The sequence below is a fragment of the Ctenopharyngodon idella genome, chromosome 17, assembly GCF_019924925.1.
Source record: "Ctenopharyngodon idella isolate HZGC_01 chromosome 17, HZGC01, whole genome shotgun sequence".
Lineage (NCBI taxonomy): Eukaryota > Metazoa > Chordata > Actinopteri > Cypriniformes > Xenocyprididae > Ctenopharyngodon > Ctenopharyngodon idella.
The window spans coordinates 34,168,319-34,188,706 of NC_067236.1; the positions used below are offsets into that span (position 1 = coordinate 34,168,319).

Below are 20,388 nucleotides of genomic sequence, written 5' to 3' on the forward strand. Positions count from 1 at the left end.
ATGAATGATTCAATCTTTATTGGAAGCATCAAGTTACTTTCAAAAGGTGATTCTCTATTTTGATTGCTACTGTAGTGTTTATATCCAAACTACAGTCAAACCAAAAATGATTCAGACATTTTTTATATTTTCACTAGTGGGTTCAGGACACTGTAGTTCATTTATGTAAGTGAGGATAGCAAAATAAAGTAAACTGTGACATATTATACCCAAAAATTCTTCATACCAGTAAACTTGATAAAAATTTAGGACCAAAAATTATTCAGACACTTTGACCTGACCATGTTTTGCTTAAGTGTTATCTGACATAAGATTATTTTTTTCTGACAAAGTTTAACTCTGAGATCTTGTCATATTTTATTACCAATTTTTAAACTATAGTGAATAAACTGTATTAATGAATGAAATGTTCAAGGTGTCTGAATAAAATTTGGTTTGTATAAACTTATCTCAGTACTTCTGTGATCATTTGAATTATTGTAAGGCAGAAATAATGATACTGTGTGTTTGAAAGACTGTTTGTGAAGCTGTTTCACACCTATACATGAGCACTGCTCTCTCTGGGTCAGAACATAGATCTGAACGATCACTGTATCGTACTTGTCAAAGGTTTAATAGACAGAGACGAATCTCTGTGAATGAATAAGATCGCGTGTGTGTTTGAATCGAGATTGTGCTCTTTAAAAGATGAAGTGTGCAGCTCTCAGCACAGCCTACATAGATACATTCAATATAGATATTTATTTTCATTGCCGTCAAATTGCATAGTGTTTGGAGGACAATAACTGGCAGTAGTTATGTAATTTTTTTTTAAATAAAATTTATTACATAAATAATAAATTATTTATTCTATATTCTATATTTCTTTAATTAAAGTTTTAATAATCATATATACATTTTTATTTAATCAAAGAAATAATTGACAAATACAGTTCTAAAATTCCAGTATATTTCTCTGTTTTCCATGAAGGCAGGAACCCCGTCTGCAGTTAAGAGACTTTACCATCAAGCTCTGACGAAAGCCATTAATGTAATGGGCCGTATCTCACTCTCTCTATAAAGATAACATCACAGTTAACAACTCACAGGATCTCAGCCAATGTACTGCAGGCTCCTCGAGTCTCTTACCTGAGATGGCCGAAGTGTTTGGTGAGGGACTCTCGCGTGTCCACGGCCGCCACATTAGACAGGGCAAAATCATTGAGCTCAGGGAAATGAGCAAACGCTGCTCTCTGAAAAACAAACACATCCGTCACAGACCTTCAACTTTCAGAAGCTTCTGACAGACTTCATCAGAACCGACCAATGAATCATCACGACCCATGTGAGTATCACAGAGCTCTGGTGATGACGGATACACCATCAACGCTGATACAAGAACAGTTTTTAACTGTATATTTAGCATTCCTGACTGAAACTGAGTGCTGCATGACTTTTCCAGGCCACATTAAAACTCCTTCATTTTGCCATGTTCTCCACGAGCGTGGGAATCCTGACATCTGATGAGGTGTGTGAAGGTTACCTGTAGAGAGGTGATCCTGTCGTAGTGCAGTGTGGTCATCTCCTTCTGCGTGAGAGCGTTTCCTGTCTGATCACTGATCTCAAAGCCCGCATAGAACTTCAACACGTCCAGCAGCTTCACACAACAACAACAACAACAACACAACGATTAGATTAGTTGAGTGTAATAAAACATTGTTTGTGTTCAAAAATCATTAACGTAGAACAGAAACAGTCATATCTGAGGCTGTCATATCGATATCAGCAGACAGCTATGACTTTTATCAGTATCCATCAGGTGGAAATGAACATTTCTTTAATTAAATCACAGCCTTGATAATTGCACTAGGCCATATCTCGACTGTGGTTTTATCTGGATTATTTGGGATTGTGTGGTTGTGGTGTGTTCAGTGCTGTACCTGACAGAACAGGTGACCCTCTTTCTCCCTGTCGGTGAGGTGAGACAGCTGGCAGTTGACCACCAGATGAGCGTCGTCCAGAACTGTGTTGAACCAGCGCCGGGTCGGGAGGAGAGCCTGCAAAGATGAGCAAGGTTAAAAACACTAAACATCTAAAGTCGCATTAAAGTCACGATTAGGGATGAAGCAATATCAAAATCTCACGATGCGATAATAACTCGGTATAAAGTCCACGGTACAGTACTTATTGCAATATTTATAAAAAAAAAAAAAAAAAAAAAAAAAACCTCCCTTTTTTTCTAAATAAAATAATTGCACCAGCTGGACCAAAGGTAACATCTATTATTTTTTCTAACATTCTCTATGCTACTACCTCCATCCCTCTTAGATTACAGTAGTGTTGTCAAGGTAACAAAATGCCAGTAGTCGGTACCAATACCATTAAAATTTTACGGTTCTCGGTACCAATTTCGGTACCACAGGAAAATCTGTTGGAACTATTTTATTTAACTAGCCTATTTTAAAAACATATTAAATATGATGGTAATCATACATATAAATATTTGGAGCGTGTGTGTGTATGTTTGTGTGTGTATATACAGTATACCTCAATGAAATAAATTTTGAAATATAAAAAAATAAATAAACAAATGCTCAAACATCCATTTTGAAACAGACGTGCGTGATTATTTTAGCTATTCCGTCAGTGAAACGACACACTACAGCCTGTAAAAATATGAAATAAATATCAGTAAATAATGGTAAGCTAAATAATAATAAAGTTAAATGTTATTTTAAAAAAAAACATTCGTTTTTTATTTCCACACAACGATGCGTCATATAGCCGCTCTGCTCTTTGAGAGGGATGTGGGACACGAGCAGGAAAGAGACCATTTCTCTTTAATAATAACTTCATGTTATCTCCTGATGTTACACTGACACTTGTTGTAAAAGGTCTGAGGAGCGAGTTTCATCTTCACACATTCAGGCTGTGTTTGATTTTGCGCTGCCAAAGAAAGCGAAACTATAATCGCTGTGTGTGAAACGCGCTAAATAAACTTGACGCGCCTTATCAAGTCTAATAACAAGCGCAAACTGTGTTAAATAGAAATTGACGTGCAAGCAAAAAGGTTTTTGTCCTACAGTGTTTTTTTCTACTTTACCACAGTAAAGAATGCGAATATTATAGGCCTAATTAAAAGTGAACCAAAGGAAGAAATGTTTATAATCCCCTGCGTGAGTGAAGATTTGGGAAAAGAAACAGATTCCATGTTGAGTGGAATAACTAATGGAATATTGTTAAATTCTCTGATAATCAGGTGACCAGATCGTGATTCGCAAAACAGAATACAAAGCTTAAATATGGACTCGCGTATCTCTCTCATTCGGCATGAAATAAAAAGGTTCCATGGCTGTGATGTCACATTTAATTGCTAACCTATTATTTCTTCATAAGCAGAGCTTTGTGCTTCACTCGTGTCATATTCACGTAAATACTGGCACAGCCCGATCAGTGGAATATACCGAATATACCCGGATTCTCAGTACTCCAGGTACTACAGAAATGCGGGTATCGTCACATTTTCAAAATCAGTACCAACTTGGTACCGAAGAACCGGTACTTTTGGCAACACTAGATTACATATTAATTTTAAAGTGCAAAAAACAGTCAAGTCAAGTTTGGATTCATAAAGACTTCACTTGTTTCTGAAAGAATGATTCAGTGATAGACACATTTTTAACAGTAATTTGTTGCCACCTAGTGGCGTAACAATGCAATCGACACAGTTGTTATTCGAAGCACCCAGTTACTTTCAAAAGGTGATTTATTTTGTTTTGATCGGTAACGCAGACATCAGCGTTTATATCTGAATAATAAACTTTTGTATACTTCTGTGATAATAACTGGAATATATGTAACAGACATAATGATACTCTGTGTTTGAAAAGACTGTTTGTGAAGCAGTTCATATCTAATCACGATCTAGAACACAGATTTGAGTGTCGCAATTTTATTTTTTGTCAAAGGTTTAATATACACGGGCGAATCGCTGTCATTTAGGAATTAGATCATGTGGGTGATGAAATCGAGAACGCGACCTTTTAAAGATTAATCGTGCAGCTTGCCTTTGTGCACCTCTCTCTCTCTCGATATCTGACGTATATGAGTAGCGCGAGGGATTTCAGTGCATTCATTGCTATAATATTCATGAGGTGAGACGTCTCTATTAAAGATTACACTTCACCCACCCATCACACCAGAACCGTTTTCGGGAAAAAAACTACTTTTTGCAGTCATGTGACCACGATAATATCGAGACAATTTTGCTATCGCGATACCACAAAATTGATAATACCGTTACGTCCCTAGTCGCAATGCAACAGAAGTAGTGACAGATCTTTTCTTCCATATCGTGACGTATGAATGTGAGCTTTAACCAAACTATCTATCATCCATCCATCTATCCATCAGTATATATCCATCCATCCATGCTCCAAATGTTGTCTTTCACTTTTCACTAAAAAAAACTTGTAAAAAAAAGTTCTTACAAGGTCAACAAATGTTTAAAAATGAAACGTATGCACAAATAAATAACATGCATTTAGAAAACATGATGAATAGTGAATTTTCATTTCATGCCGACTTTAATATCAGTAAAAAAGATAACGAGAGAAATGGAAAAGAGTAGCAGAACGAATGCTGGTATAAAAACGTACCTCCAGGTCAATCATGAACTCAATGAATCTCTCACAGTAGTGAACCTTCTCCATGGAGACGGAGCCTAGAGCAACATGAACCATAAAACACACATTAAACCACTGATGACACGCCTCATTTCACACAGACAGGCAGGGCATGCTGGGTACGGAGGGAAGCAGTGAAGAGAGAGAGTGACAGTATTATGATCGTCTCATAAACAGGACGCGCTGCTGGCCTCTTGAGTGACCCTCCATCTCCGGCCTGAACAGGTGGATGATGGGAGGAGGGCGCGTCGGCCTGTGATAGCAGAGCAGCGAGAGCCGCCCGAGGGCGAGCATCAGCTGCTCTGAAGCTGGGTCACGTCACAGGATGGAGAAAACACAAGAGAGATACTCAAAGCAGAAATAAAGTCACTGCCTGAAGGGGCGACAGGAACACTGAGGCCTTATGGGTAACAGAAATCAGCCCCATCTTAATGTCTAGCACTATATATGTACTGCGAAATGGGTTTTTCGGTGTCAGTGCTGTTGTCTAGACAGCAGGGCAGGTCGATATAAATCTAGGCGTTTTCTGATTATTTCTTCATATGTCAGACTTTACAGTGTTAAAACAGAAAACAGTTATTGTAAATTGTAACAATATTTCACAATATTAGTGTTTTCAATTTATTTTTTATCAAATAAGTGCAGCCTTGGTGAGCAGAAGAGACTTAAAAATCTTACCAACCCCAAGCCCAACACAACATTAGTGTCCATTAGTGTCAGTATAAAGCTGTTCGGCGGTCTGAATGAGAAGGTTTACCTGACGCAGGGATGGACATGAGAACCAGCAGGAATTTCTTAATGAGAGCGGCGAGGAAGGTGCGCTCCTTCTTAGCTCTGTGAAAACACAGTTCGTGAGACACAGGACATTGTTCTGACGTGTTTCAGGTTTATGGGGTGTGACGGGGTCTTACTGCTCCATTTCCTGAGGGTCCATCTTCTCGTAGTTCTTTTTAATGAGGTTCCAGAACTTCTGCAGTTTTGGGACCTTCTTCAGCTCCTGCTGCAGTCTCGTCTAAATAATTACAAAGCCTGGAGTCAGTTTCAAACAGCTAAAATAGTGGCCGAAACAGACCGGAGTCTTGTCAATGCATGAAAGTATAGCCTATGTGACATGGGGATTTATTATTCATCAGAAATTAAAACTTTTTCCCTAATTTTTCCACATTTCCCAAAAGTATGGGACTGCTAATGAGTTCACACTGATGTGACCTAGAATTATTATATTATAATATAATTAGTGCTGTCAATCGATTGAAAAAAAATCTAATTAATTGCACATTTTTCCTGTAATTAATTGTGATTCAAAACAGTGGTGTTTTTAATATTCATACATTGTAATAATTTCACAGTTACTCTTCAAACTAATGTAGAAACAACTTAAAGACAGTATATTTTAAATATTTGTTTAATGTCATCTTTTTATGAATGAAGGCCAGTATCACTGATACTAAAACTGCTACTGGTGTCTCTATGAAAAACATTATTCATTACAGTATAACTGAAAGCTATCATTTTCAACATTTATTAGCCTTAAAAAAATAACTTTTAATTTAAGTGAACTTAAAACAATCTTCACATAAAGCCATTATAATAAATGTCATATTTACCTGTCTAACAGGTAAGAAATATAAAGTTATCAAACACTTTACAGTCTTCACTGCATAAATTATAAATTAAATATAGATTAATCCTTATTAAAGCCACAATTTTCACTGTTATCTTTGTTCTTTGATGAATATTAATGACAGACGTCACAGCAACTGGTTTATTAGGCTGCTGTCACTTTAAGAGCTGCCGCTGCCAAACATGACGAGGATCTGATGCATCTCATTTTCTCTTTAAGTTCACTTAAGACGTTATTTAACTCATTTAAGACGGCTTTTATGAGGATACTCGACAAAACGGCCATTTTGTCATAATTCTGTGTGTTATTGTTTGTTCAAAAGCGAAAGAAAACTGAATACTGGCGGCGAGCGTCTTTCTCTGCACACGAGTCGTGTGTGTCACATGACACGACATTCACAGACAGCGGGTTCTTGATTTTTCTTATGGCGCTAGAATGGTTTAAAAGCATTTGCGTGAATAAGAGCGTGATCATATAATGTAATGCTAGCCAAATTATGACAGAAAAACAGATGCTGCGTTAATTGTGTTAAATATTTTTAGCATTAATCACATGCGTTAATGTGCTAATTTTGACAGCACTAAATATAATATAATATAATATAATATAATGCAGGTTGATTAAACCCACAAACCTTTATGTTGTATGAAGGGACTGTTTTTACTGTTTTTATTTTTTATATTTTTTGGCAAAATATGACAAGCCTAACCGTGTCCCTTTAGGGACTCTGTAGGATGCTTCCGTGCCTTTCCGAATTCAGATTTAGGCTTCGGGCACATCCCTAGCAGAGATCATAAGGGACATGAAGTGTGTGTGATGCAGTAATATTCACCGGCAGCAGACACATCCACATGGGCAGAGACACCAGCTTCTGCACCTGCTCACGGATCAAGTCCACTTCCTGTAGTGGAGGATACGTCACAGATAAACAGTCAATAACAGTTCTGTTTTACTAGGGATGGAGCCAACCAATAGTCTTCATCCACAGCACACGTGTAAGCAAACATGATCAGCATACAAAAACCAGACAATGAAATCACATCAACAATGCAAACGTGCCATCTGATGGGACGGGAGATTAGCAGCAAGCCAAAAATAGATGAAAACAGCCGTGAGCTGAAGCTGAACCCCTGGGCTGTTTTGACTGAGTTTAGAGCGCAGTTAAAAACCATATATAGTATGGTCTGTTTGGCAAAGCAACAGTGCCACCAAGTGATGAGAAAAACAACAGGTAATGTAGCCAGAATCAACAAACGCACACTTCTGAGTCAATGATGACTGATAATGATTTAGTAAATGAGATGCATGTGAACGAACCAGACTGTTGAAGCAGTGATCGAGGAAGAGCAGCAGCACCGTCTGTTCCTTCAGCGACAGGCCGAGCTGCTCGCCCGACAGACACGACTCCATCACACACCTGAAGAAGTGAGGGAAGTGTGTGGGCGCTTTCTTAAAGACCTGACGAGAGACACAACACACGGTGTCACTGCACACTTACATCATAACTGCTTTCACAACACACTAAAATGCAATAAACATTCACTTAACAACACAGGACGTAACAAAACCCTAATGTACATAACACTGACAACAACAAAACACTAAAAAACAACAGTTATTTCAGTGAAAATGTGAGAATTTACAGTTTTTAACGGTAAATAAGATCCTTTGTTATTTTTCACTTACACAAACTGTACATTTAACAGTATTTTAAAGAATGATCTATTACAGTTTTTCACCATCATGAACTTACCGTTAACAAATTATCAGGTTTTACAGAGGCATGTTTACAGTCTTCTACTGTTTAGGGTATTGACACAAATTTCACGATTCAATTTCAATTCACAAGCTTGTGAGTTAGATTAGATTCAGAATCAATTCAATTCAATTTGATATATATCAGGTACAGTACATGACAAATATTCTCAAGAAAAAAATCTCAATAATGCTGTAAACTATACAGGGAGTCAGCTGGTACTACATTAGTAAAATATTGAAGGTTAATATTAACTCAATTGTATAGAAACACTCAAATTACACACAAGGAAAATTTTTATAATAATAAAGTTATAATAACTAACTTTATAATTACATAATTATGTGTCTACTCTAATTCATCTTTTGAAATATAAACATTTCAACGGTGTCTGTCATAAAAACTTGAATTTATTCAAACATATTAATACTGAAGAACAGTTAAAAATACAATGAATATGTAATATGGTGTGTATATTTAGCAAAATGTTCCTCTCTAGAGTTCATTTTTTTTACCTGACTAACAAGTTTATGGTCACTGAATATGTTCTTTTTTCAGGTAAACGTGACGTTACGTGACATACTGTTCTCAAGCTGTTTTACTGACGTCTTTCCACGGTTAAAACACTGATAAAATGGACAGAATTTGATATCTGAGACTCGGTTTCATATCAAAAGTAATGAAGCACAAAGCTTATTCTTACTAATCGTTCTGTTCATTCATCGACTGAAAACAGCAGAGATTAAATGATTGATTCTTGGGATTTAAGAATCGATATCGGTTTATTAAAATGGGAATCGATTAATCAAGAGATCGATATTTTTAACCCAGCCCTACTAGTGTTCATTTTGATCAAACAAAGGTGGATCTTAAATCTGTTAAATCTGAACTCATTTTCATTTCTGGTCAATTGTGGATGCAGTAGAGCTGTTTTTACATTGTACTTATATTTAAAAATACCTGCATGTAATTACATTGGTAATTAATTTCTGTAATTACATCTATAATTACACAGTTCCTCACACCTAAACCCACCCACACCAGCAAACCTGTCCTAACCTTACCCGTATCATTGTGTACATTGTACATTGTGCTGAATATTTTTTATATAAGTACATAGTAGTTAAAGACAACTAGTAAGTGTGACCAAAGTATCTTATTCAGTGTCGGTCATCCACAGAAGTGTCTCTTCAGTGTGTTTAAAGTCAGTGTATCTATCACTCATCAACATTTGAACACACACCTCCCAGGCAGGAACGTTTTCACGAAACTTCTCGTTGACGATGCAGCAGATGGACATCAGGTAGCTGTTGGTGGAGGCTTTAGGTGTGTAGTTCACCCACAGGTAGTTCTCCAGGTACTGGCTGCAGAACACGATCACATCAGTGAACTATACACAACACACAGACAGACTACTGACAAAAACACCAACCTGAACTCCAACAACATGATCTTTCTGATGGCAAATCTGCAAAGAGACGAACAAAGTCAACATACAGCAAAGAGGACAAAAAAAGACATTTACAGTTGCAAGAAAAAGTATGTGAACCACTTGCAGAATCTGTGAAAATGTGCAAAATTTTAACAAAATAAGAGAGATAATACAAAATGCATGTTATTTTTGATTTAGTACTGTCCTGAGTAAGATATTTTACATAAAAGATGTTTACATATAATCCACAAGACAAAAAAATAGCTGAATTTATTAAAATGACCCAAGTTTGTGAACCATTGATTCTTAATACTGTGTGTGGTTACCTGAATGATCTACGACTGTTTGTTTGTTTTGTGATGGTTGTTCATGAGTCTCTTGTTTGCTCTGAGCAGTTAAACTGAGCTCTGTTCTTCAGAAAAATCCTCCAGATCCTGCAGATTCTTCAGTTTTCCAGCATCTTCTGCATATTTGAACCCTTTCCAGCAGTGACTGTATGATTTTGAGATCCATCTTTTCACACTGAGGACAACTGAGGGACTCAAACACAACTATTAAAAAAGGTTCAAACATTCACTGATGCTCCAGAAGGAAACACGATGCATTAAGAGTCGGGGGGTGAAAACATTTTGAACAGGATGAAGAGGTACAAATTTTTCTTATTTCGCTTGAATATCATTTTTTTCATTTAGTACTGCCCTTCGGAAGCAACAGAAAATACTTGCATGTTTCCTGGAAGACAAATTAAATACAATTTACCTTGATCTTCAAATTCAAAATGTTTTCACCCCCCGACTCTTAATGCATTGTGTTTCCTTCTGGAGCATCAGTGAATGTTTGAACCTTTTTTAATAGTTGTGTTTGAGTCCCTCAGTTGTCCTCAGTGTGAAAAGATGGATCTCAAAATCATTCAGTCACTGCTGGAAAGGGTTCAAATATGCAAAAGATGCTGGAAAACTCAAGAATCTGCAGGATCTGGAGGATTTTTCTGAAGAACAGAGCTCAGTTTAACTGTTCAGAGCAAACAAGAGACTCATGAACAACATCACAAAACAAACAAACAGTCGTGGATCATCCAGGTAACCACACACAGTATTCAGAATCAATGGTTCAAAAACTTATGAATGGGGTTATTTTAATAAATTCAACTATTTTTTTGTCTTATGGATTATATGTAAACATCTTTTATGTAAAATATCTTACTCAGGACAGTACTAAATAAAAAAATAACATGCATTTTGTATTATCTCCCTTATTTTGTTAAAATTATTAACATTTTCACAGATTCACATACTTTTTCTTGCAACTGTATATAGAGCAGAATAACTGAATACGATGGAAGCTCGTTTCCGCAACATAATTAAAAATAATGATAAAGAAATTGTGACTTTTTATCTCTCAATTCCGAATATTTTTTTCTGAATTTTGAGTTTATATCTCGCAGTTCAGACTTTTTTTCTAAGAACTGTGAGAAATAAACTCACAATTGTGAGAAAAGAATACAGAATTGTAAAAAAAATTGCAATTACCCTTTTTATTATTTATTGTGTGTCGGAAACTAGCTTCCATGAATACTCACGCATTAAAGTCACTTTAATAGACTAACAATAATAGCAATAATATCATTAGTGAATATATATTCCAAGAACTGTACATGAATATTCTTACTTTGATTTGATAATCTCATTCTGATAAATGTCTTCAATGACCTGAAAACAGAAAACATAAGTCACATCACTCTTTAAGCCAGACTTTAGATATTCAAATAAAGTGATTCTGTCCATCCAGTCATGTCTGAGGATCTGTTTCTCTCTATATATTCTGTAAACACTTCAGACTGAAGATAATTAAAGCTCAAAGTTTTTCATCTTACCTGAGGGTCAAATGGTAATTTATTCTTGACATGAGGCGCCCAGTATTTGTTTGAAAGCTTGAGAGAGAACACAAACACAATGTAAGCAGATGAACACAAATAACCCGAGTTCATTCAGGGATCTTAACTCACCTGAGTGACATATTCCGCGTTAATCTGAGACACCGAGGGCGCGGAGGTCTTTATCAGTCTCGAGTCCTTCTGCATGATCGATCACCGATGATTCACACGATCAATCTAATCAAATAATCATGTGTCTTACTGGTTATTTCAAGCTACAGTATATCAGTGTAATGACTGAGGAGTTCATTCACTTCTTTCAGCATTCACTGCTGAGAACATAAAATATACAATATACGCTGGAAAGTGAACTTAATCAATACTGATAATCAATGCAAACTTTGTTTATAACAGAGACGTCATGTATACGTTACTAGCTTTAGCCGTATGCTAACATGTGAAAGTCTGAAAGTCGCGGCTAATGACAACTTCCGCTTTCGGAGTTTCCTTACAAAATAAAAGTCTTATTGAGAGCGGAGAGACGAGACCAGCGGCGCTCATTGTATTTAAACCTTTTTAATTTACAGAAATATAGGCCTATTAAAATAAGCTACTAAAATAATTAAAATCAAACTGATTAAATTTCAGGCTGGTGTCGGTTTTATGAGTCTGTATGATTACTGATACTTGCAGTTTAACACATACGGGTTTGTTTTATTATTCATACCACCACAACACTAAATAAGTGTGCCGTAATATATAATATTGTTTTGTATATTGTATAATATTGTATAATATTATACTATTATCTTAAAAGAGGTATTTTAAAATGGTCTCTTCGTTTTAAATGGACAGCAATATATTTAATCATAACTGGAAACTTGACAAATAAGTTTTCAATATTATTGGCATTCATAAATGTTAAATGAACATAAACATTTCATTGAGTAGCTATAGTCTTTGGTAGCTGTAGATGTTTGGGACCATCCAGCCAAGTTTGGGGTCTGTGATTTACGGTCTCCAGACACTTTTAGGGCGGAATAAAAATAATCAGTGAAACATACAAAAATGGTTCCAGTAGGCTACATTTGATTCTTGGAACAGAGAAAAAGTAATACAGAAAATCAAAAAGAATAGACTTGTGACAAGATTGCTGAAATAATAGACCTTCACTTTAAGCTTTCATTTCATGATGAGTGTTTCAAGCAAAGAAAAGAGTAGGAGAAATGCTAAGCAAGTGTCTCATCATCTCACACAGTAAGACACAACCTGAAATGCATGGCTGTTTATCCACAGAGGAATGGACTATATGCACGGAGCGTTCCTTAGAACTTCTGCAATAAACTTCCGGTGAGATGTCACTTGCTGGTGTGTTGAGCATCAAAAGTGTAATACTTAATTTATAATCAGAATATAGTCACTTAAATAGTCAGGCCTAGCATTAATTTAGTTATTCAAATGTAAGACGACATAAAAAAATATATAAAGACGTAGCCTACCTCAGTGCTCCTCCTCGGCTAAATTTGACCATCAGTTTTCACACTTTTGTGTGAAAATAGCTTCAACACACTGTAAATTACAGATTTATTGTGCACTTTAGTTAGATTCATTGAATAAAATGTGAGTTTTCAGAAGTCTGCTGAAATCATTGATCTTGCGCTGCTCTGACTGACAGCTGCTGTGATTATAAAGGGAGAGCGGTGATCGCTTTCTGTGTAATTCATTCACAAGAAAAGTTATTGTTTTTCATGAGATTTTACTTCATACTTCACCTTGACAAAATGTATTTTTAAACCTAGTTATTTTATAATGTTTAATATTTATTCAAAAGAGTGAAAAACTATTACAGTAAATGTCTAATATGAGCCAATGCTCCTCTGCCACCATCTGATGGTTATAATTAATGTCTTTTTTTCTACATCTTGAAACGTTCAGTTTTACAATGGGTTCAATCTCAGTGTCACGATCACCGTCTGTTCCTGTCAGTTCCTGGACTCCATTTCCCATTATCCTCCCTGCCAATCACATGCACACTCCACAATAATCACCTGAATATTGACTGCTCCCATTCGGACTACGTTTCCCATAGGCCCTCATTCCTGGGACTGATTACGCACACACCTGCACCTCATTACACCCACACTATTTAAGCCACACACACACACTCACGGCGAAGTCTTGATTTGCCCCGGTGATCATTACTGAGCGTTTTCTTGTGGACTGTTTCCTTGTTACCGTTGGATTGTTTATTCTCTGTGATTCCTTGCCGCCTGCCCTGATCTCTGCCTGTGACTCGACATCGTTTGTCTGCCGCCTGCCTCGACCATTGCCTGTCCCTGTTTATGTCTTTGCCTTTGCCCCTGTCTGCCTTGGTGATTATTCTAAATAAAGCTGCAAATGGATCCCCGCTCTGCCGACCCTTCATTACACTCAGAAGGATGAACAAATAATGTTTTTGGTAATCACATTAAAAATAACATTTGAAGTGTTGGAGAAATGTTGCGTATGCGTGTCTAATTACACTGCGTTTCTTATTCAGATGTTCCCATTAGCTTCGTCTTTATTGCAATCAGTAAAACTGATTCATTGGCAAATTAGGCAAGTGTGATAACTGCATTAAAATATAAATACATCATTAAAAAGCCAACCATTGATGGTTTTGTGTCAATGTACAGCGGACAGAATGACAGCTTACAGTTCCCCAGAAATGCCAGGAAAACCAGGAAGTAACCATGAATATGGTCAATTACAGGGGTTGGACAATGAAACTGAAACACCTGGTTTTAGATCACAATAATTTATTAGCATGGTGTAGGCAGGGCCTCCTGCAGCATTAAGTCCTTCACAGTGGACAGAGGGATCGAGTCATTCCTCTTCCAGAACAGTGGCCCGGTCATATGATGCTGGTGGAGGAAAATGCTTCCTGACTCCCAAAATACCCCAAAGTAGCTCGATAATATTCAGATCTGGTGACTGTGCAGGCCATGGGAGATGCTCAACTTCACTTTCATGTTCATCAAACCATTCTGTCACAAGTCTTTCTGTGTGTATTGGTGCATTATGATGCTGATACACGGCACCTCCTTCAGGGTACATTGTTTGAAGCATTAGGTGCACAAGGTCCTCCAGAATGGTTTGGGAGACGCTTCACCAAGCACAGTAGGGAATGCCATGATACTGTAGCCCAAACCATCTCTGATCCACCCCATGCTTCACTCTGGGCCGCAACAGTCGGGTGTTGAGCTTCTTTGGGGCTTCTCCACTCCATAAAGTCCAAAGTATACTTCACTTTTTACGCGTATACAAGAGGGTCAGCGTACAGTGCGCATGAAGCAAATTTTGTCATCAGAAGAGTATGCGCACTGCCGGTGTAGTGACAAATTGGGTACCCACTGAAATCGGGTCTTCTTTAGGACCCCAAGTAATCCCATTGGTTCAAATTGTTTTTAATAGCAACTCTAGGATGAAATAATACAAAGATGCTTGCATGGGTGGTAACTCGTGGCAAAAGATTGCTCAAAACTGCACATGCCTCGAACGCCTGTGTACACCTACGAGTCAAGTGAAGTATACTTTACAAGGCTGTGCTAGCGTAAAGAAAACGAAGGGCCTGAAGGTGGACTCATTGGGGAACAATGTTTTACATTGACCACAGCCCAAGATTTGCACTGTTGGCACCACTGAAGCTGACATTTGGCATTGTATTTTTTATTAAGTTTGGATTTGGATTTATACTCTCAAAGAGTACTTTTTGTCAAGGTTTAGATTTGTTTTTGTGTTTAAAATGTTGATTTGAAGTGTCAGTTTTTGCATTAATTTTACTACAGTCAAACCTGAACACAGAGGACATTTTGTTACACATAACATCAAAATTCAATAAAAATGTAATAAAAATATATCACAGCTTAATAAATCTGGGTCTGATCTGATTTCAACCTCTTATTTGAGTCTTTTGGTGCAATTTTACAAAATTGTTACAGCCACACTGGTTCATTTGTGTGTATAATAGTGTGTTGTGTGTGTCTGTGAATGTGCGTTTGAGTGTGTGTGCTTCTGTTTTGTACTCTCGATGTTTTAGAGTGTAACCTCTTGCTTGCTGTTCATTTTGTTACTGCTTTGTGGCTGAACTATTGATTTTATTTCACACATTTGCAAAAAAAAAAATAAAACGCTCTGTGTTATAGTCGTTTTATCTGTGTGTGGAGGGAAGGGGGTGAATAAATGTATTAGTAAGTTGGGTTAAAAATAAACAAAACAAATAAATGTTAAAATAAAATTATTATTTTTTTATATTTTTATATTTTTTTATTTTTAAGTTTTTGTGCATGATTGACAGAAAGGGTTTAAGAGATAAATACATAAATGAATAATCAAGAACAAAATTTAAAAATCAAAACTTGAAATATGTTGTACAAACAGCAGTGAGAGCAGTAAAATATGTTCAAGTGTACTTTTATTAGACACACAAAATGTTAACAAAATAGAACAGGTCACAAGCTTAAATCTATAATCTATCAGTATTTTCTCAAAGTTTGGAAACAAGGCATTATTATAATTTTAGTTTGTTAAAATATAGCTATATACAACCTATTGGTTATAGAAATTTGAACTTTTGTCTTGGAAGACTCTTAATGCCACGTTATTCATACATAATTATTAGGTCTGTCCAATCACTGCTTGACACTTGCACTTTTACGTTTGCAGTTGATGATGCTGATGTTCACTAAATGTTACACATATAAGAAGAGACAAAAAAGTACAGATAGTTTTAACATTACTTGGGCCAGATTTACTAAACTGGGCAAATTAGCGTGAAAGCGCAATTCCAAAAAAGCACAGATGGGAGTGGAAATCTCTGCGCATGATCTACTGACGACGTGCACATTAAAGATTGCAGACGCAGCTGGATCGTTTTCATTACGACCAATGCAATCTACCAGTTAGCGTCTGGTTTAAGAAGTGCTTTTTTGGGTGGTAAATAATGGCAGTAACACCAGTAAATTGACGAGCGCAAACCTTAGTAAACCACGTCTCATGATTAATTTAATTAATCTCCTCCCATAAATTTTGTGTCTGAAAGGGAAACTCCTACAAATGCATATGCAATTAGGTCAGCCGCAAAAATAACTGTCCACGCCTTTTCAGCGCTTTTTTTTTTTTTTTTTTTACTGCATGTCTTTAGTAAATCCTGATAGTAGTTTTTTAACCCCAAAAGAGGGTTTGCGCTGACGCAAGCTGTTAGTAAATCTGGCCCCTTGTGTATTCATATCAACAAGTTTAATCATCTAAAACCAACTTCAAACTGAAATCAACATTTTGAATTACAGACATCGTTAAAATATGTCTCTCATGGTTTAACTCTGACAGTCTAAAGTAAACATAATGTAAGCCTTACATTGAGAAAGCCTGGGATCAAAGGTCCCATTACGGAAAAAAAACAACATATATTGCTTGCATAATTTGCAAATTTATCATAATTTGGTACACCTGAAAGCAAATGGAACCATCTTAAACGGATGTTTCTTGAATCTGTGACATGCGATATTCCCTGGCAGCCTTTCTCATATTCATGTCTCGCTTTAAGTCTGTTCTTCGTAACAGCTTATTTGTCAGTGGATCCTTAGTTCCATGCCTAAAATCAAAATACAAGTCAAACATGTAAAACAAAAATAATTCTGAAACATTTTATTTCCATACGATGCCTTTCACTTTATGGTATGTATACTGTTTCCCACACTAAGATAATTTGGTAGCTTACCTCTTGAGATAATCCTCAATAGCACGGTGTTCATACACCATACCTGCATTGGTTTTCACTGGATCGACAAACAACTTTTTTGACAGAGGACAAATGAGATTAGGGGGGATGACTGTGTTGGATAGTTCTGGACCTACATATTTCTAGAAAGAAAGCAAACAAATATGAATGAATATATATTGAATATATATTTCTTATTTTATTATTAGGGGCCTAGCCCTTATTGTATCCGTTAGTTTTCTTATTATTCTTAAATCTAATTTACAGTTTTTTTAATTGCTTTGGTGCAATTTTCACAAGCAATTGGTACATTTTCAAAACTCTTAGTACTAATATCACAACAGATCATCAAAAGTGCACTTTTTTCAAACATTTCAGCATATTTTCAATTGTATTAGTACAATACACAAAATCACAAAGTATCCTTTTCACAACACAAAATAAGAGTTTCATCTAGTCCCAACCGGGTAGGCGCACCCCCAATCCCCACTTCAAAAAAAACGCAACAAAGCTTTGTTTTATCGCCATATAAAGCCTCATGTTTAATCATGCGCAAATAACCAGAACACGCATGACAATAACAACATCAACAAAGTTTCAATATAATGCAACAAAGCTACGCACAAGCTTCCACTTTTAAGAGGACGAGTGACAGACACAGGCTCAGTAACAGACAGCACGGTTATTTTCACCCTCATCACCTCTTTTTTGCCATCTCCTTCCCTCCTCTTCGGTTTCCTCCGACGCACACTGCAAAAAATGCTGTTCTTACTTAGAATTTTTGTCTTGTTTCCAGTCCAAATATCTAAAAATTCTTAGATCAAGAAGCATTTTCTTGACAAGTAAAAATTATTTTCTTGTTTTCAGGAAAAATAGGTCAAAATTAAGTGAGATTTTCCTTAAAACAAGCAAAATAATCTGCCAATGGGGTAAGCAAAATAATCCTAATCCAAACTGAAAACAAGATTATATAGCTTAGTTTTGGTTTGAAATAAGATTATTTTGCTTACCCCATTGGCAGATTATTTTGCTTGTTTTAAGGAAAAACACACTTAATTTTTACTTATTTTTCCTGAAAACAAGAAAATAATTTTTACTTGTCAAGACAATGCTTCTTGATTTAAGAACTTTAAGATATTTTGACTAGAAACGGCATTTGCGCGGTGACTAATCACAATGCCTCTGATTGGACATTGCGTTCCTAAACGCAACAAAAACGTGTGTGATTGGTTATAATGATCAACACTGCAAACAACACGCGTAAAAGAAAATGACTATAAATATGATGTAACGAACAAATCTACTGTACATGTAATGCCGCAATTTTCATATTTATAGGTAATGTTTCATATTACAGGTAGACTACTTTTCTTTGACCCCCCCCAGCTTCTTATTTTGTTATCCTTCGGGGGGGATCAAGCCTTAGGGGGGGCCTGTTAAATTATTGACATTATATCTGCATATGGTGGTTCCATACCGCCAATACAAACTCTATGCATTATTAATCATATTTGACGATAGTGGTCCTGACAGAAATATTTTGTTCCCTCAACATATGAACTCGAGGCCACGACTTTACGTCGCGTGGCCACAACATAAGTATGTTGTTACCTCGACCAAATGATCTTGTGGCCATGACTTATTATCACGTCCCACAAATTAATATCTTGTAGCCACGACAAAACTAAGTGTCCCCTCCCGGTCACCGTAGAATATATGTATAGTGTATATAGTGTACATTAACCCCAATGTCAGAACTACTTTAAATGTATAACCTATTTGGTGAAGGGAGGAGAAAATACTTTGCACCTTGAACATGGATACAAAAATGTTGATTTCTGAATTCACTTTGCTGCTTTTTATTATTATTATTATTATTATTAGAGCAAGACAATATAAGATATACAGGGAAATATAGTACAAAAAATAGGATTAATTGTGCAGTAGAAATAAATTGACAATAAACAAACAAGACCAAAACAAAAACAAGGGCAATAAAATTAAATTTATATGTACTTATGTGAAGTGTTGGTGTAAGAGTATGTTATGTATATGTATATAATATACCTCTCTATCTTGTATGTATATAAAATAGGTTTATTTGAGAGAAAGAGAACAGAGAAGGAAAAAAATAGATAAAGAGATAATATAAATAAAGAAATAAAAATTATTGAAAATACTTCAAATAATCACAATATACTTAAGTACATAAACAGATTATACAACAGAGGGGAGACAAAAAAGGAATGAAATAAATTTTTAAAAAAAAGGGAGGGAAGGGGTGTTTACAAACCCAGTGGGGGTTTACATGGGACTATTGATGCTGGGGTGGTACAGATTAATCCGTCCGCTGTTCAGGAGGTATTGGAGTGGAACAGTACAGCATACTCGACCAAGGTACTGTATTGTACCCTGCCAGTATATTTCACTTTTCCCTTACAGGGTATGGTCGCACTAATGGACAAACTCCTACAAAACCTCTCCCAAGCCCTTAGGGGGGAGTCAGTCTATTAAGGAGTTCGATGATACATGTTTAGCCCGATTTATCCAGACTGTCCATACGCAGTGAGCCCCATGGTGAGTCCCGTTTGGGGGGAAATAAATAAATAAATAAATTAAAAATTTTAAAAATGAGAGCACATGAAAAATGAAAATAACCAAATAATAGTTTAAATAACCAAAATAAACAATTAAATAAATAAATAAATAAATAAGTAAGTGAGGAAATAAGGAGTGAGGAAAATATATAGATGTTTATGGATTCTAATTTGTATCTACCTTTGGATTTGAAAAAAAAAAAAAAAATAGGGGGAACAGTACAGTGCAATATGTGATGATAATAATAATAATAATAATAATGGTTAAATAGTTAACAATATTTAAAATTATGAGCATCTATTTATAAACTAATGTATAGACAATATCATTATATGCATATATAAACATAATATGCATAGCACACACATATAGACATTTAAAGATTCATATTTCTATTCACTTTGCTGCGTCATTACAGGAAATGGCAAGCAATAGTTATTCAGCTTCTGCAACCAGAGGTGTAAAGTACTTGAGTAAATGTAATTAGTTACTGTACTTAAGTATCTTATTGGCTACTTTGTAGTTGTACTGAGTATCAAAGATATTGGCAACTTTTACTCTTTACTTGACTACATTTGTAATGAGGAGGTGGAAGCCGAGTTGGAATCCATGTGCTGAAGTTTATTAGGAACAGTCCAAAAGAAGCGTGAGGCCAGGCAAAGGGTCAAAACCACAAAAACAGT

At 36.0% G+C, this 20,388-nt stretch overlaps 1 protein-coding gene and 1 long non-coding RNA gene across 3 annotated transcripts in view; both read right to left on the minus strand.

The window, feature by feature from the left end:
* The window catches only part of aqr (aquarius intron-binding spliceosomal factor), a 57,326-nt gene extending 45,467 nt beyond the window's left edge, over window positions 1–11,859 (minus strand). The window contains exons 1-13 of one of the 2 annotated variants that reach the window (XM_051867807.1): window positions 11,482–11,859; window positions 11,350–11,406; window positions 11,145–11,185; window positions 9,477–9,512; window positions 9,288–9,408; window positions 7,606–7,746; window positions 7,121–7,189; window positions 5,576–5,676; window positions 5,422–5,498; window positions 4,638–4,702; window positions 1,920–2,036; window positions 1,523–1,636; window positions 1,129–1,232 (exon numbers count right to left, since the gene is read on the minus strand). In XM_051867807.1, coding sequence (XP_051723767.1) covers window positions 1,129–1,232; window positions 1,523–1,636; window positions 1,920–2,036; window positions 4,638–4,702; window positions 5,422–5,498; window positions 5,576–5,676; window positions 7,121–7,189; window positions 7,606–7,746; window positions 9,288–9,408; window positions 9,477–9,512; window positions 11,145–11,185; window positions 11,350–11,406; window positions 11,482–11,556 — 1,118 coding nt within the window. In that variant the 5' untranslated portion in view covers window positions 11,557–11,859. The remainder of the gene's footprint in view (window positions 1–1,128; window positions 1,233–1,522; window positions 1,637–1,919; window positions 2,037–4,637; window positions 4,703–5,421; window positions 5,499–5,575; window positions 5,677–7,120; window positions 7,190–7,605; window positions 7,747–9,287; window positions 9,409–9,476; window positions 9,513–11,144; window positions 11,186–11,349; window positions 11,407–11,481) is intronic. The other variant, XM_051867806.1, reaches the window with a different exon arrangement.
* Window positions 11,860–15,785: 3,926 nt separating this feature from the next.
* On the minus strand, window positions 15,786–17,557 carry LOC127499077 (uncharacterized). Its single transcript, XR_007926036.1, has 2 exons — window positions 17,108–17,557; window positions 15,786–16,981 (listed from the first exon to the last, which is right to left on the minus strand). It is a non-coding gene; the product is annotated as an uncharacterized LOC127499077 (long non-coding RNA).
* Between the last annotated feature and the right edge of the window lie 2,831 nt (window positions 17,558–20,388).